This window comes from Centroberyx gerrardi, chromosome 16, assembly GCF_048128805.1.
Source record: "Centroberyx gerrardi isolate f3 chromosome 16, fCenGer3.hap1.cur.20231027, whole genome shotgun sequence".
Lineage (NCBI taxonomy): Eukaryota > Metazoa > Chordata > Actinopteri > Beryciformes > Berycidae > Centroberyx > Centroberyx gerrardi.
Genome location: NC_136012.1, coordinates 18,618,624 through 18,635,972, shown reverse-complemented (window position 1 = coordinate 18,635,972; position 17,349 = coordinate 18,618,624). Strand labels below are relative to the sequence as shown.

The following is a 17,349-nucleotide window of genomic DNA, read 5'->3' as shown; positions in this document are numbered from 1 at the left end:
GACAGACTGACACATTAACAAACTAACTGGAGAAAACATAACAAGGAAACAACTAATCACAGTTGTGATATTTACTGTTATTACATTTAATTCTAACCCTAATATTTGCATAGTCATCTTAGCATAATTTACTTTAGCTCACCCAAAACTCCTAACGGCAATCTATGCCATATATGGACTGACCTAGCTTCGGTGTGGCCTCCAGGTAGCTAAGGCTACCAAAAAAGGTACTTTAGCTACCTTGCTAGCTTAGTAATAACTTAAGTTTTGGCTGTTATATTAATGCACTCAATCATAACAGTCTCACTGCGAAACCAAGCCTATGTTATCTGACCTAACTTAGCTTTGATTGGAGTTTGCTAACTTTGTTGACCCACAGGCCCTGAGACCTTGAAATTCCCAACTGCTACATTTTGTGCTAAGAACATTATTTAGCAATGATAGCTAGTCACTAAAGAACAACTCACCAAATCCTCTGTTTTAGACAAGGAGGGCCTTCGGCAGCACATCGGCTGCGTTTTTTGAATGGCTTCCTTTATTTTTTTTAACTGATATAGCAGTGTACACCTTCGACACGTGTATCCTGTCATGTGCGGAAAGGCGGTACAAATAGACAACAGCGGACAACAGCGCCATCTATTTGTCAGGTAACGTTACCGATTTTGACGATTGACCTGTGATCTTTTATTTTTACCTAGCCGGGATTTGACGACAGTCTTTGCAACGACCCGCGGCCTGTAGTTTAATAAATATTTCGCTTATTGTTTATCATTGATTTATTATTCTTGCGAAAAAAACGTAGGTAGTGGATAGCGTCAAGACATTAGTAAAGGTCGGATGAAATGTATTTGAATACGGCCCTTTTCTGAAAGCGGATATTGTTTGATGCTTATTTCCTGGTGTTACATTAATATATGTCCCCAAAATGGCGAATCTAGCAGCAGCAGTTGCAGCTGCCGCGAGTAGAGATCCAGCAGTAGATCGTTCATTACGATCAGTCTTTGGTGAGTATGTTTATGTTACTTGTACATATATAGATTTGCTCAGTAGGTGCACTGATGTCGATAAAAGAACGGTTTAAGCTAAATAATGCAAGCAAGCTTGCTAACATAGTTAGCCGGCTAATGTTATTGTGTCGCTAGCTAGGCAACGAGGTAACGTTACCTATCGCAAAGGTAGCTAGCAAACAAATCTTAGTAATGTAAATGGGAATTAACATTTTATTGTCATCATGCTCTCATGTCATAACTATTATAGTGGGAAACATTCCGTATGAAGCCACAGAAGAACAGTTGAAAGACATCTTTTCTGAAGTCGGACTTGTCGTCAGCTTCAGGTGAGTTAAAGAGAGTGTCATTGAATTTCAGATATGTTTGTACGTGTCCCATAGCCAGAAAAAATAATTGATCGTCCTATCCTCCTCTCTGTGATGTTACACCGTTTGCGATATTAACCTTATGTTGTTGTTCAAGTTGAGGTAAGTATCACGAGTCCTCAAAGTCAGTTTTTCATAATCAATGGAGCAATCCCAGATTGTGCACTCATATTTTTGTTGCACACTCCTAACTAATTTTAGTCAGTTCAGCATATTTACTGTTAAGCCGTCATACAACTTAAAATGGCAGTATTTTTTTTTCTTAAGAGAAAAAACATGATAATTTTATGTCTGCTGGTTTTCAGGTTAGTGTATGACAGGGAGACAGGAAAGCCAAAGGGATATGGCTTTTGTGAATATCAAGACCAGGAGACGGCACTCAGTGCCATGCGGAACCTGAATGGGAGAGAGTTCAGCGGTCGGGCTCTCCGTGTTGACAATGCAGCCAGTGAGAAGAACAAGGAAGAGCTCAAAAGTAAGTATTTACATGTTCTGAGCATTGTGTTAATCAACAGTTGTATAAAGGGTGTGTGTGTGTGTGTGTGTGTGTGTTTGTGTTTAAATTAGAACTGGCTGAGAGCTGTTAGGTTGAGGCTGTAGCTGCATATATTGTTTTTTTTTCTTGCACAGGCTTGGGAACAGGAGCCCCCATTATTGAGTCTCCTTATGGAGAAAATGTCCAGCCGGATGAGGCCCCAGAGTCCATCAGCAGAGCTGTGGCCAGTCTGCCCCCAGAGCAGATGTTTGAACTCATGAAACAGATGAAGGTGTGTTGGTTTACTGCCTCTTGTTTTTCACTCTCATCCCCACCCTTCCTCCAGAGCCTTCCACAAAACCTTCAGTCCATTTTCATGGAACTTGTATTCCAGTTTTTATAAAACTGCTTAACGTTCTAAATTAATCAGTCGTTTAGTTGCACATACTGTTTCTCACCAGAGGCGCACATATGCCAATTTTTCACAACTAATCTGAATACTGTACAGTCATTCATGCCTCCAAGTATTGTAAAGCGATCTTAGGAGCAAGTGCATCAGTTGTGTTAATCTATTCATTTGATCAAATTATGCACTGACCATTGGATAACAACACTCAATCAAATAAATGCTAATAAAGTAGTCGATGGTCTACCTGAAATAGGGTAGTGGATATAGCTTCTTGCTTTCACAAACTGCAGCGTTTCAGCATGTTGATGTCAGCCAGCTTTGCCCAGCAGTGTTAAGCCAGCCAGAATAAAAAAACAGGACTTTCTGTCAAAACTTGCAGAACAAAAACCCTTGTTGATGAACATGTGCAGCAAAGTGTTTTGAATAATGCAAAGTACCAGAGTGAAAAGCAAGAAGTGAAAATATATTTAAGGGGGAGTCTGTGGTGAATGAAAAATGGAATTGTTTCCCCCAAAAGGTCTTGCTCACAATATGTATAACACCATTACTTCATTGTTTTTTCCCGCTAAAAGGACAGTGACAGATTTTACTCACCTCACCTTGAATCACCTCACTTCTAGCTTGACGGCTTGACACAGCTGCTTTACCTCTTCTTCTCAATAAGTCCGTCTCTCTCTCAACTCTGCCAGAGACACCTTAGCACAGCTGGCACTGTTTCACTGAGCTAAAGGAATCGCCACACTGCAGACAACGTTTCCTCCTGCTGGGAAAGGGCTGTATTGTGCCAAAGCCTGTGCCATTTAAGTATCAGTATTGAGACGGCTTCATATGCTGATCCGAGTATTAGTGTTTGGGCTCTGTTCATGATACTACAGATACTATCGGTGCACCTCTGTTTCTCGCCTGTGGTGTGCTGATACCACTACGTTTGTTGGTTATGGACATGGACTTGACCCATGAGAACGCAGCAAAAAATGAAATAGACAGATGACCGGTCGGACATGTACAAGCCCACAAAACTGAAACATGTCTTCATAAAATAAAGAACTCTCCTTTTGTCTCTCTAGAAAGAATCGGCCCACAATTTTGTGCTTTGGACTTCCCGGTTGCCGTCATTCATAATGTCTAGACTGTCATATTTCTGGATTCTGTTGACTTAAATCCCGATTTCTGTCTTCAGCTGTGTGTGCAGAACAGTCCCCAGGAGGCGAGGAACATGCTGCTGCAGAACCCTCAGCTGGCCTATGCTCTGCTGCAGGCCCAAGTGGTCATGAGGATTGTTGACCCTGAGATTGCCCTGGTGAGACTGATGAGATTAGACATACCTTACTTGATCCTTACTTGATTTATTTAATGCAATCAGTATGGACTTCATTTAAATTCGATAATGCAAACTGTGTCTTTTGTTGAATGCCAGTCTGCACTTCTGAACCAACTCGGCTGTTTGAGAGCAGCGACTCTGTATAACTCTGTTGTGTGTTGTGCTACAGAAAATGCTCCACCGTCAGACTCCAGTCCAGCCTCTGATCCCCAGCACCCAGAGTGCAGGACCTCCAGCAGGCAACCCGCCTCCGGCCCAGCCCAACGCTCCAGTCTCGCAGCCACAGCCTGTGGTAAGAACAGCACAATCTTTCTCATATGTCGCTGTTGGGTGAAAACCTCGTAACTCCAGTTTTGGTGATTTTCATTTTAGCTTTACTTGAAGGATTCCATGCTCCTCTATGGGTTGCAAAAAATATACAACCCGGCTTGCTCTTATGAAACCTTTTCAAAACCTGTCAGATGAACTCAGACCAAGCTGAGAGCAAGGCTGTTTTCCTTGACAGTTTGGAGATACAAGGGTTTCACTCGACAACCATGAATATAGTATAATGTTCACTTGGTGTACAAAATATTAGCAACTCCTAATATTGAGTTTCACCCCACTGTGCACAATCCATGTCTTGATTGCCAAGAGGACCAAAAACCCCCCGTTCACCTACGTCTCCCCTGCATGACTGAAGTAAATCTAATCAGTGAAATTATTAAGGAGTCACAGCTTTCACCTGAATTCACCTGCTCAGACTATTTCATAGAAAGAGCATGTGGCACTAATGTTTTTTCCACTGTGTATCTAAGACCCACAAATTAGGCAAAGTGGGATAGCATAAGGTGCTTTGTTGTTTTAGAACTTCAAACTCCTATTTTATTAATTTTATAAAAATGGTAATCTTGTATTCACATTCCAAGTAACTTTTGAGATTAAGGGATGATTTTTTGTTTTTTTCATTTTGGTATCTGATCAGCCTGGAATGCATGTCAATGGGGCCCCCCAGATGATGCAGCCCCCCAACATGGCCGGTGTCCCAGGACCCATGCCTGGACAAGGACCTGTGGGGCCTCCAGGTAACAATCAAACTACATGCATGCTTACATCACCAGCTAAGTTAGTTGTGTTAGCATCATCCTTGTGTTGATTATTTAGGTCAGTGATTGGTAATATGTGGGATGTGACTGTTCCTTTACATCCAACATTAGTTCCTCACCTGTATGTACAGTAGAAGATAAATGTCTTATTGTGCATTTGAACGGTTTTGTTTATGTGAAATGAATCGCCCTTCAGCTGACCTACCTCCATATTACTTCCCCATTTTTCCACTCAATACTTATTTATTGTTTCCGGGTTTAGGTATTACAAAGCATAGCATACACTCACACACACCCTGGCCCCTGAAGTGACTACCTACTTTTTTGTGCTCATTGAATCAAGGAAAAATCCACACTCAAACACTTTAACACTGTTAAAAACAAGCTACTGACGATGTACCTTGCATTTCTGGGCCCGTTTTGTTCTTTGGTGGTGTATTTTTCTTATTCTCCCAGATAACCAGCCAAACGTAGACAGTGTGATGTCACGTCAAAATATTTCCAGTGCAGCTACAATAGAATTTGATAGCAGAATTGTTTTCAGTTATGTAAAACATCAGTTGTAAATGACAGCTCCTCAGAATCAAAGAGCAAGGGCTTCTTTCTACTCAACAATTTTGCTATATTTATATGTCCTTATACCTTTGACTGAAAGCAACAAGTTCACACTCATTCTCTGGGGGTGTTGAAAGTCATTCTGGGGAATGTAGGACATCACTAACTGAAGTAGAAGTAGATGAGGCAGGTTGAGGGAAAGTGGTTATACCAAAATGTAAATTAGAACAGATCATCACAAAATAACTCTTGGAATGCATTGGACATCACAAATAGATTATATCTAACAGTGTAAAAGTATCTGAGAGTAGATTTTTCCTTTTAAAATAATTTTATATACATGTTCAGGGTTCCCACTCGTCTTGGAATATCTGTACATTTTATGGTTGCATTTCCAGTCTTTGAAAATGGAGAGTTAGAAGTTAAGTCTTTCTCTGGGGGATAATTCCCTGGGGCTTTTGGGGCTTTTGCAGCCTCTGGCGGCCATAGTGGAGGTCCTCCGCTCCTGGGCAGCAGTGGCTCCTAGCAGCTGATAGCATTTTCAAACTTACAACTTGGCCGTCTAAACAGTATGGAGCAAGTATGGCTAATTTCAGTGCTGTTTCTAACTGGTCATTTCACCACTGATACAGCTCATAAATATTAACCATAAGTATCTGATCAGCTAACATCACTGTTTTGTTGTTAACACATGTGATTTGCACAGCAGTTAATGTTAGAAAGTGAGTTGCTGGCATTAGTAGTGGGTTGTGATTGTGTCTTAATATTAACATCAGTTGCTTTGCTAAATTAACTTGCTGGCTAGTTACCTACCTAACAAAGCCAAAAATCAACCTTTTTTGTTTTGGTTGACTGATCTGACTTTATTCATAATAACAATGTCAGATCAGTTAATTATTAGTAGTAACAAACTATGTATACAGTTATCTAAAAACAGTTTACATTCAAAATGCTTCACAAAGCAAAAGCTACAGCTTGGAGTATTTGGAGTGGGGACTAGGACTTCAGGGGCTGAAGAAAAGGCGGTGTGCTGTGGCACAGTAATCGAAATATGGGAACTTTTCAGACCATCCAATTTACTTACATTACTGAATGTACCTACACCCACACCACAACTAGATTTTCAGATGTCTTTGGTTTCTAGCATGTTTATTATATACAGTATGTAGGTAAAAAAAAAAAAAGTAGTTATACAACTTTAAACAATAATAATGCAGTATTTAGCAGTATTTAGTCATTTTAACAGAACAATTCAACAGTCAATAGTCGTAAACAAAACAAACAGGAAAAATATTTAATAATACAGTCAGTATTAATAATGTATATAAGAATGTATACCTACTTTTGAAACAAACAGCAGTTAGCCATTATTTTTGCACAGTTAATTCTCAAGTGGACCTCCATGTTGGCACCAGCTGTGTTTGCTTGGAGATTTAGGACGCCACTGCAAAGCCTCTTTACTAATGACCTCCTCCCAACCCCCCTCCCCCAATTTCTTAAGCAAAGTACTGCAAAAAGATTTTCTAAAGAGATAAATGAGAACATGACATCTTAAAGAGTGTCAGCTATTTTGTTGTATGCCGTATTCTTGGAGATTGTTCTCTTTTCAAGTTTTTATTTTTTTATTTTTTTCCACGTCATGGCTCATTTTGGTCACTAGGTGTCATGATAGCCTTGGAATCAGTGGCGCTCCCTTACACGGGGTATACTCAGGTCGACTGTCATGGTTCTCAGTAGCAGAGAGGGTTTGGAAATAGAACTGATATTCTTCTTAGATGTTTGACATTCAAGGGCCTCATTGTTTCTGTTCAGCACATCAATGTCTTTATATACTAAGGTTAGGTTTCTAAAGTTTCATCATAATTAATTCACCCCTTTTCACCCGTGTGTGTGTGTGTGTGTGTGTGTGTCAGAGAGAGAGAGAGAATCTCATGAGCATGCTTAAAAATGCTCTGAAAGTGCTGCTTTACTTTCTGAGTCCTGTGTCTCCTGTTCTTTTCACTTTAATGCTGGCTCAGGAAACCTTCAGCATTCTCCCACAGGATCGTCTGGGCAGGCTGCTATCGAGCGGCCTCAAGGTATCACCCATACTCCCTCTGCTCTCTAGTCAGATCATACGACTGTTCTGGACGGGCCACTGCATTAGATTTAGCCTTATTGTTCTACAGTTGGTTAAATTGCATGTCAACCATCGTCAAATAGGAACCTCTTGCTGTCTTCTTCATATTCAGCCAGCAATTAATCAACCCTGCTTGTATAAAGAGGACGATCTCTGGTGAACAGTATCTAACAACAGCAAAGCATGCCATGTTACAATAGGTGGGAGGGGTGTGGTCACACTGCATGTGAACAGATACAGGTTTTGGGCCAGCTGCCAATAGTATAATACTGGTATGACTCACAACGTCCCTCACGGTTTACTTTGTTACTTTATTAGAGCAAAGCCGTATTTGAATCTTGATGTGTGCGCTTCACACACACATAAAGCAATACATATGTACGGTATGTGGAAAATTACATCACTCTTGGTCCCATAACTGGATTTGCTCATGAAAGAGAAACTGGCCTTGCAAGTTACATTAAAGAGCGATGTGTCATGAGACAAGATGAAGCTTATATATATATATATATATATATATATATATATATATATATATATATATATATATATATATATATATATATATATACACACACACACATGTATATGTGTATACACACGTGTGTGTGTGTATATGTATGTGTATATATATATATATATATATATATATATATATATATATATATATATATATATATATATATATATATATATATATATATATACGTGTGTGTATGTATACATATATAACAATAAAGATATGGGAATTAAAAAGAACTAACATGAATTTAAAGCAAATATACATGATTTGCAAAATGTTTGTCATATTCACATTTAACAAATCTACTGAAGGTCCTACATGTGTCCATAAAGTGTGTAGGTGTGAAATGTGTGTTGTTAAAAAAAAAAAACTACAGACCATGTCAGTATATTTAGTTTACAGATGTAGATAACATAAACACAGAATCTGCCGATTTGGATATTTGCATTGCTAGCTCTTCCCTTATCAAAACTCCAGAAGGAGATACCATATGTACAGAACAATGATAATATGCAAAACGCATGTACATTGTTTTTTTTTTTTTAATATTACTACCATTGTCAGAACATGTTTATGGGAGGAGGTAGCATACATCAGAAAATATGTCAAATGTACCATATGACTGGTATGCAGAGAATGCACAGAAACGCGTGCAGATAAGAAAAACTGCAAGCAAATGCTGGATAGTTTAGTCCAGAGCATAGGAATATGAATGAAATCCAGGCTAGTTCACATAGACAGTGCAGGCACCCTGTCTTCAGCACCCTACTAATTGGCTGAGGCTGGGGACGTTTGGGCAGAAAGCATTATAAAGTCTTGATGGCTGTCAGCACAAAGAGCGCTTAGGATGCTCTGTGGTGCACCTTAGGGTGCTGAGGCGAAGGCTGAAAGTACTCTGTAGCCTCATCAGCTCACCATAGCGGGGGTGGGAGGTCTTCATCCTCCCCACTGCTGCTGCCTCCAGCGTTTCCACACTCAGCCCTACAGCAGAGCCAGCCCTTTTAACCAGTTTGTTAATCCTGCCTGCATCCCCAGCTTTGAAGAACGGTGTGCTGGCCACCCCTGAAGGATGGAAGATGTAGAGTAGCCTGTTACATACATTGAAAGACCTGAGCCAGACCTGATCCTCCTCAAGAGGAACAGTCTACTCTGTCCTCTCTTGTATAGTGCCTCTGTATGCAACCTTAACATTTGCATACATCAAGTTCAAGGTCTTATTCTCCCTTGTTACACATTTCACGTATTGGGTGAAGTCAGTCAGGCTGTACGAGGGGGCAGAGACATGGTTGAAGTCTCCAGAGATTGCAATGAAGGTGCTGGGATGTTGTGTCTGTAATCCCATGACAGCTGAGTGGATGACATCATGTGCTGAACCCACATTAGCCGAAGGCAGACTTTAAATGGCTTGTGAGAAGTCCTGCAGCGGGCAATATGGCCGCAAGCCTTCATGTCCCGGTTCCGCTCACATCAGTTGAAAACCCACCGGCGTGATCAAGGAGTCCAGTGCATTCTCTTGTTGCTGTCTCTCTGTGCAGCATGTTAGGCTGGATTTTCAATATTCCCATCGCACCCTGACCCAGGTAGACAACTCATCCATCTTGTTTGCCAGCAATCTCAGGTTCCCTATGACAGTAGATGGAAGGTAGGGTTTAAATCTCCTTATTTTCTCGCCTTCGACCCCGCTCTCTTCCCTGTCCGTTGTGCCAGCAGCTCGGTTGGCAGACTCTTTGGACGAGGGCCAGCGGCTAGGAGTGTAGGACAACAACGTACTGCACAGTCCAGTAGTGACCTAGAAAGGTAGTAAAACAAGGTGAAAAAGTGACAAATGAAGAGAAACGCAAACCAGTAGTACATTTAATCATGATCTGAATAAGAGTGCAAGAGGCGCTGCAACACTCATCCACTTCTTCAGACCCTGTAAACTATGAACCAGTAGTGAGTTGTTACACCTGTCTGTTTGTCTTTTTAAAAATGGGATGCTTAAAGTAGATTGGATACAAATCAGCCCCTAAATATTGTTTGAAATCCCTAACTAGTGTACTTCACATTGTACCAATACACAAGATGTAACAGTTCCTTGTGCCAAAATCTATGGTCATCATTCATATAGAAGCCCAATTCAGATGGTGAAAAGAATGGTGAACTAATCCACATATGGTCACCACACAGACGACATCAGGCTAAGCAATAAAATAGACCGGTCAGACAAACGGCACCTTTCACTAGCTGTCTAATCTAGATGTTACATGGTTGAACATGTGAGTGTGGGTATGTTGTTGGGGTTATCAGGTGCTTCCTTCACCGATGTTTCATTGAATTAGGCCCATGCCACCTCAAGAAGGCTCAACAGTGCATTCTACCCCCGCTATACCCACAGACTTCACATTGCTGTGCCACTGTTATCTAAGACCTGTACCCACATCTCGACCTCATTAATTACCTGCAAACAATATTACCTCAATATCTACATGCATAATACAACTATGTTGTAAAAAATTACTGCAGTCTGTGCTCTACTCTGTATCCCTTAGTATGGGCTTCAGATCCTAAACTAAGTAGCATTACAACCTTGCTCCATAATTGTGCAGACTCAGGTGTCATCAATGCTAAGAGAAAAAAAAACCTCCCCCCTGCTCGGTATCCCACACTGTGGGCCACAGATGCTAAATTTACTGTAGCATTTCTATCTGGCTGCATACATCACTGCATATTTTTTACATGTGTAGGCCATAACTTACAGTTCCACTAGACCTTAATTTCTATCCGGGTTTATTAGAGATTTAATGAATACCATGTCTGTATACATACAGAAACAATTTTTGTTGCAAGAATATCGCCCCTCACCCCATATTTCAATGGGTCATTGGTCAGGTATGGTAGTACTATTTATGTCTGGAGAAATCCCACCTGATACTTATTTACAATGAAGATATGACCGTATTAGTTCTTCGTGCATGTCTTCATCTCCGTGTTGTCTATACTCTTCCTTACCATGCCGATGTATTCTGTGTCTCTTGTTTGTGCTTGTACTTTTGTGCTGATGGTGAGATCTTCTTGTAAATGGTACCACTTTCTTGAATGCTTTATGAGTTCTCCATGTTGTTCCTTCTGCTCATTCCTTGTACGGGTCCTTCTTTGACATTTGTCAGAAGTGAAATGGTGTGAAGGCTCCCCAGTCATTATTGAATTACCTTGACACTGGGACTACTTATACTTTTATAGGGAGGTGAGACGAGACTGCCGGTTCCTATTGATCCTGACAGATGGATGTGGGATGTAGACTCCAAGAGAGTTACTACTCTTGAAGACTTTAGATGTTGAGAACACAGACAAGTTTCTGAGTTGAGTGATCTCTTTTGGGGGATTTAGAGTGGACACACCTCTTTGTCCAGCCTTATTCATTTTCTTTTTCTGTGTTTACTTTCTGTGTTTTTACCACGGTGCTGTTGCCATGGCACTGTGGGCATCAAGAGGCAAATTCAGGTCAGTCAGCCACGGATGAGACACTTCACTCCTCTATACCTGTGCGCTTTCAAACCTTTTTGTGGTTCACTGCACTTTTGAGTTTTGTGTATTCAGCAGCATCTAATTAATAAGATAGGAGGAAGTAAGAATTAGTTGTATTACTGTGAAAATTCAATTTCACATCTTAGTTGCGCATTTTCACGCAATGTTTGCGCAACTCCAACTCCTTTTCTTGTATTCAATCAAATTCACATCATGCCACAAAGGTCCAACCTGGAAGCTAGGGGAAGGAGCATTTTAGTTGTTTAAGACAAGTGAATTTCAATGGTCAGGCATCTCTCAAAAATAACAGAAAAATGTGTCACAAAGGACAAAACAGATTCATTTATTTTTTGTCAGAATACAGGAATAGTTATGACAGCTTCAGTTGGAAGAGATGGAAATTGTGCATTTTGACATTGGCCTTAATTTTTTAGGGGGCAATTTCCTAATATGGTGTTTGCCTTACCCGTAGTGCTGGTCACGTCCATTCCCTCTGTGTCTTTGTGCCTTGGCTCTGTATAGAATCTGGACTTGTTAGAGATTGCTACGGCAAACTGTAATCTTCCCTTACCATCTTGCAAGCCCACTGTTTTTACTGGTTCCTGAAGCGCACTATTTTCCTGGCATTGTCAGTGGTAATGCCAGTCAATAGCAGTTCAGGTCAAATGTCCTGATGACAGCCATTCTCCTTACTGGCAGAAGTAAAACGATTCTGCTCCGCCTGCTCTTTACACCACGGAAACTTTGAGTGTCAATACTGACATGAAATTGCTGAATATGCTGTCAAGCAACATGCGGCAAAGCAGCGTGTCGGTTCCAAGGAATCTTGCTTTTCTGTAGTCAAATTAAGCTTCTTGGGTGGGATATCTCTGTGCTTTTGCTTTTTGACACGTGAGCTATGGGACATAAATAAAAATCCATCAGCTTTTTTGTTTCCATATATCTATTTTCTGTACCTCATTGGCAGTCAATCTCACAATCCCTTTTACCTGAACTCGTGAATAAGACCCAGAGATGCCTGAAATCCTTCACATGGGGCAGCTGCTCACTCCCCACCTGCATGGGACAGCCCATGAGTCAACACGGTTTCTTTGGAAGTGATGATCCACTTCCTAATCTGAATCATCTGCATTGCTATCTACACAATCTTGATGAATGTACATTTACAAATGCCATACATTTCTTAAAGGTTAAAGAAGCTACATTCAATCCTAAAATAGGCTGCAGTAAAATTGCATTCTAATCAAATTCACAGTGTCATTTTCTAATGGAAACAGGCCTGTATATTGGGGGCATCCAGACTAACAAAGAAGACCAACAAAAGACTTTTTCTTGGTATTTTCAAGGCATTAATGCCTACCTAAATATAGATTATACTAGAAGTATTGCATCCTACAGACATGCTAAATGAGCCGCAGTAATACTAGGTCAATTTCAATTCAAAAACCGTGCATGAGGGAGTCTGTACCCCAGAAGTCATTTTAGCTGCAATATAATCTGGAGCAGTGTATCTGCAAATTAGGCTTCTTGTGCAGAGAAGATATCTGGGAGGGTCACATCCAGCTTATTACATGATGTAACATTTAGGCCCAGACTATGTCACATGTTAGATAAATTATATAACAAGTATTTCTGACAGTAATGTGCACACACATTACTGTCATGACTGGGACCACATCTACATTGATTGACTGACTTTAATAATGTTGTGCACTGACATTGAGTTTGGGTAGATTCCGGTAGCCGTGTCTGTGGTTTTCATGTTGTTTTTATTAGTACATGTGTGGTGCAGTAGACAATAGACATGATTGTACTGGAAAGCTCACACTGACACACCCATTGCTCTTGACCTTTTCTCTGTAATGCATGCCTCCCGTCTTGATGTTCTCATGGCTTAATGACACCAGATTTACAAGACACAAGTAGGCAAATATTTGCATGTCGTTTTTTTCTGTCTGTGTGTCTGGGATGTTTTTTGTTGTGTTTTTTTACCCACAAGATTTCAGTTGTTTTGGACATACAACTCCCACTTCATTTTTAATGGGAGATTACAGTTTTCCATTTTTTTTTCCTGCTTTTGTGTGTTTCCTGATCACATCCCTATTCTTCCAGTTATCTTCCCAATCTCTGCCTTTCTGTTGTGACACGCCTGTGGCAGTTTGCTGTGATCACTGTTTACTTTATTGTGCGATGTATCTACCCATAACAACTGCGGTTGTTCTGAGATATCTATCCTGGGTGAACACATTCCTTTTGCGGTCGTGTGTGGTTTGTGAATTCCACCATGCCCTCGTGCCCTTTTCCAGAAATCTTTGGCCGAAGTAACAGCCCAATCTTGATGTAGATTAAGACTTGCATTTTTTCCTGGTCAGTGAGTGGAAAACCATCTGTTTCAGTGATGTGTATGTATGTGGTTGACTATGTGATTTGTTCCACTCAGGACCAGGCGGTATCCCGCCCAGAGGCCTGCTGGGAGACGGTCCCAATGATCCCCGAGGAGGAACTCTGCTGTCTGTCACTGGAGAGGTCATCGAGCCCACGTAAGACATTCACCTGGATCACATTGCCTTAACAATGGAACAGTTTGTGTGTATTTTGGAAGGGTGTTCATTTAAGCCGTCCATCGCCACTTTTGTGCAACAAACACTTTGATGGTGTAACTTTGGGTTTCGGACAAAATAGGTGAAGTTGCCAGTTGAATATTAGAAGGGTTTCATTGTTTCAAGTCTAGAGCCATCTCTAATGTTGTGTGTGTGTGTGTGTGTGTGTGTGTGTGTGTGTGTTACCTTTATCTGTACATCTAGCCGGGGCTACATGGGAGCTCCGCCACCCCACCAAGCCCCACCTGTACACATGGGCCAAATGGGAAGTGGACCCCCTCCGGATATGAGAGGACCTCCTCACGACATGAGAGGCCCACCCATGGGTGAACCCAGAAACATGATGGGAGACCCCAGAGGGCCCCCAATGATGGAGCCGCGGGGACCTCCAATGGAAACCAGAGGTAGCTGTGCCACTAGTGCTTCAACTTAAATTGGTGCGCTTGTTGAGAACGCCACTGCACAGACTGTTTTCTCTTTTATCTTCAATACCATTTGTCCTCCAAACATTACTATCTCCTTTATGTAATTTTTTAATTTTCTCATAATTGCTTTGTATTTTAAAATACAGGAGAGCCATGTGTTTTAGAGCTGCCAGTTTTATTTTACACAGGATTCTTTATCATAGTTTTAAATCCATGTGTAATCGTGTGTATGTAGTTGACACTTTGGGTGTGGGTGTGTTTGTAATAAATCTAGCTTGAGCAACATCGGAGCCCCTCCACCCTTCCAAACACCACTCATGCTCATGGGCCAAATGCCAATAAACGATACAAAAGTCCTTTGTCTCAGCAGTAGGTTTTAAGTTCCATTGCTTTTTGTAAACTTTATTACTGGTATTCCTGATTTCCAAACTGCACTGTGGAAATCTGTGTGCGTCAGAGTGAGCACAGTTGTGTATGACCTGACAATGCACCCTAAACTTCAGGTAGTACTGCGGTTACTCTCGAATATAAACCATTTCCTCATATTTATCATTGAGGCCAATAAGACTTCTCTCAGTTAGCATGCAAACCTTTTTACATTGAATGGTTATGTTGTGCACCGTGAAAATGAGCTGACCATCTATATTATAATTTTATTGCTGTTATGTATTAATGAACTTTCTTTCACCTCAAATGGTCTAACTCATTTTTAAACTTATTTGCCAATTAAGTGATGTATAATGGTCAGATTTCCCAGCAGCAGTAATGTAAATGGACATTACAGGCTCTGCTGAGCATCGCTGACTCACCCTGGTCTTGGTTTGTGTCCTCAGGTCGTGACCCCAGGGCCATGGACGCCCGTGGGCCGGTGTCTGGGCAGAGGGTTCCCATGGCAGGAGCAATGCAAGGCCCAGTTCCCCACAACATGGGTCCTAACGCTCCTCCACCCGCAAGACCGGTAATGGCTGCATCTAACATCTTATTCTGGTCCAGTACTCGGTTGGCTGTATCTGTAGTGCTTATTGCTTCTAGCGTCCCACGGTTTCACTTCCATTCATATTATGTGAAAACAAATCTTACCTTTTTTTTTTTTTGTTGTTGTTTTTTTTTCTTCATTGAAAATGTTTGCCAGTTAGCTACCTGGAGTCCTTCCTTTGTTATGGAATTGGCTCTTCAAATGCAAGCCTCTGACTTTTATTTTAATTAGATTTTTTGCCTTTGGGGAGGAGACACATTGGCCAGAATTAGAACTATTACTTCCAGGCTCCCTTTTCCTAAGTGTAGTTGTAGAAATGAAGACATAGATTATCTAAGGTTAGTGTGTCACTTAGCGCAAGGGATGTGAATCTCTCCTCCTTTGACCGATTCAATGTTAATCGTGATACGTAGTTTGTGATTCAATTCACATTCGCATCGCATTCACAAAGGCAGGGGATTAGTCATAGCCGAGTTTGACATGGAGGGAGAAAGAAAGATGCAAAAGAAAGTAACGCTACTAGAGAAATCAATATTCACAATTTGGACTTTTTCTTTTTAACACTGAAAACTAACAGTGTGTTTGTCCGTGCGTCCTCCAGGTTCCGGGTCTTTCTGGCGTTCCACAGTCGGGAGGAGGCTTCAGCCCAGGGCAGAGCCAGGTTTCCTCACAGGACCAGGAGAAGGTGTGTGTGTGTGTGTGTGTGTGTGTGTGTGTGTGTGTGTGTGTGTGTGTGTGTGTGTGTGTGTGTGTGTGTGTGTGTGTGTGTGTGTGTGTGTGTGTGTGTGTGTGTGTCCCTTCATAACAAACTGGAAAAAGATTCACTTTATGAGACTGTGAGCATAATGTCTAACATTAGTGTCTGCTGCCTTGTGAAAGATTTAAAAAGTTTCACTTCATCAGGCCTCCATTGAGAATCCATTCAGAATTAATTGCAGGTTATGATCATCAACTTTTCAAATGGTATATGTTCCCCATTCACCCACCCACAGCTATAAAGGAGAATTACCACAAGTAGAATAGGCTGGGTGGCACTGCAGCTTAGCAGTTAGAGATGTCATCCCATAACCAAAAGGTCTCCAGTGTGTCAGCTGTTGAGCCCTTGAGCAAGACACTGAATTCCTGCTCTGTCATTTATTGAAAGTCACTTTAGATCGGAAAAAAATACCTCCATAGATAATGACAGTTAAGCATGAACACAAAGGACTCCTTGAAGTGTTTGAATGCCTAACTTGAGTGCACTATTGTTAATGTTTTTTTGGTGGGGGGGGGTTTCTCTGCAGGCTGCCTTGATCATGCAAGTCCTGCAGCTCACGGCAGAACAGATTGCCATGTTGCCTCCAGAACAGCGGCAGAGCATCCTCATCCTCAAAGAGCAGATCCAGAAGACGGCGGGAGCGCCTTGAGGACCTCGCTGCCCGGACGCACGCGGGCTGGAGGTAGGCGGAGGTGGAGCTTCTGTCTTTCCAGTCACGTTCCTCCAGTTTCCGTCACGATTGAGAAACTGCCTGCTCGTTTCGACACATTCACATGCTTGTCATTGTCGTGGAGCCAGTGTGTAACGTTATCTGCTAATTCTGGCATGAGACGCTCTGTTCCTGGACTCGATTACCCATTTTTTTTTTTTTTATTTCAGGCGTGGGAAACAGTCTGCCCTCACCCCCTGATCCTGTCACCATCAGTTTGAACCGGTCCGAAGACACCACCTCATGTTAGTTCGGAATATTTTGTAGGTTGTTTTGTATCATAGTGTCTGTGTTTTTGTACGGAAGGGTGAAGTTGATGCTTGTGGATGGAAAAATAAGTGAATCTTTTGAGCGGATGACATTTGTGAAAGCTGATAAAGAGATAAAGGCCAGAACTGGCATGTCATGAGGTTTCATTCTTTTCCTCCAAAGCCCAGTATTTTCATTTTATGGTTCTGGAAGCTGTTGTCTGGATATTTTGTTTGCCAATAAATACTGAGACAATGACTTTTT

The 17,349-nt window shown here is 41.4% G+C and overlaps 1 protein-coding gene across 2 annotated transcripts; it reads left to right on the top strand.

Annotated features, from left to right (window-relative positions):
* The first annotated feature begins 925 nt into the window (after nucleotides 1-925).
* Nucleotides 926-17,343, top strand: cstf2 (cleavage stimulation factor, 3' pre-RNA, subunit 2). Of its 2 annotated transcripts, XM_078288973.1 has the most exons (14): nucleotides 926-1,004; nucleotides 1,258-1,336; nucleotides 1,681-1,850; nucleotides 2,006-2,142; nucleotides 3,440-3,559; nucleotides 3,750-3,872; nucleotides 4,545-4,644; nucleotides 7,239-7,298; nucleotides 13,810-13,909; nucleotides 14,174-14,373; nucleotides 15,228-15,352; nucleotides 15,972-16,055; nucleotides 16,654-16,809; nucleotides 17,007-17,343. In XM_078288973.1, exons 1-13 carry the CDS (start codon nucleotides 926-928, stop codon nucleotides 16,774-16,776), a joined length of 1,500 nt encoding a protein of 499 aa, XP_078145099.1. In that variant the 3' UTR covers nucleotides 16,777-16,809; nucleotides 17,007-17,343. The 2 variants fall into 2 exon arrangements, with proteins under 2 accessions (XP_078145099.1, XP_071772242.1); XM_071916141.2 differs by lacking the exon at nucleotides 7,239-7,298.
* Nucleotides 17,344-17,349: the final 6 nt, after the last annotated feature.

Coding starts and splice junctions, on each gene's coding strand:
- cstf2 (XM_078288973.1), top strand. CDS start 926: ATGGCGAATCTAGCAGCAGCAGTTGCAGCTGCCGCGAGTAGAGATCCA. Junction 1,005..1,257: donor TTCATTACGATCAGTCTTTG/GTGAGTATGTTT, acceptor TAACTATTATAG/TGGGAAACATTCCGTATGAA. Junction 15,353..15,971: donor CTCCTCCACCCGCAAGACCG/GTAATGGCTGCA, acceptor TGCGTCCTCCAG/GTTCCGGGTCTTTCTGGCGT.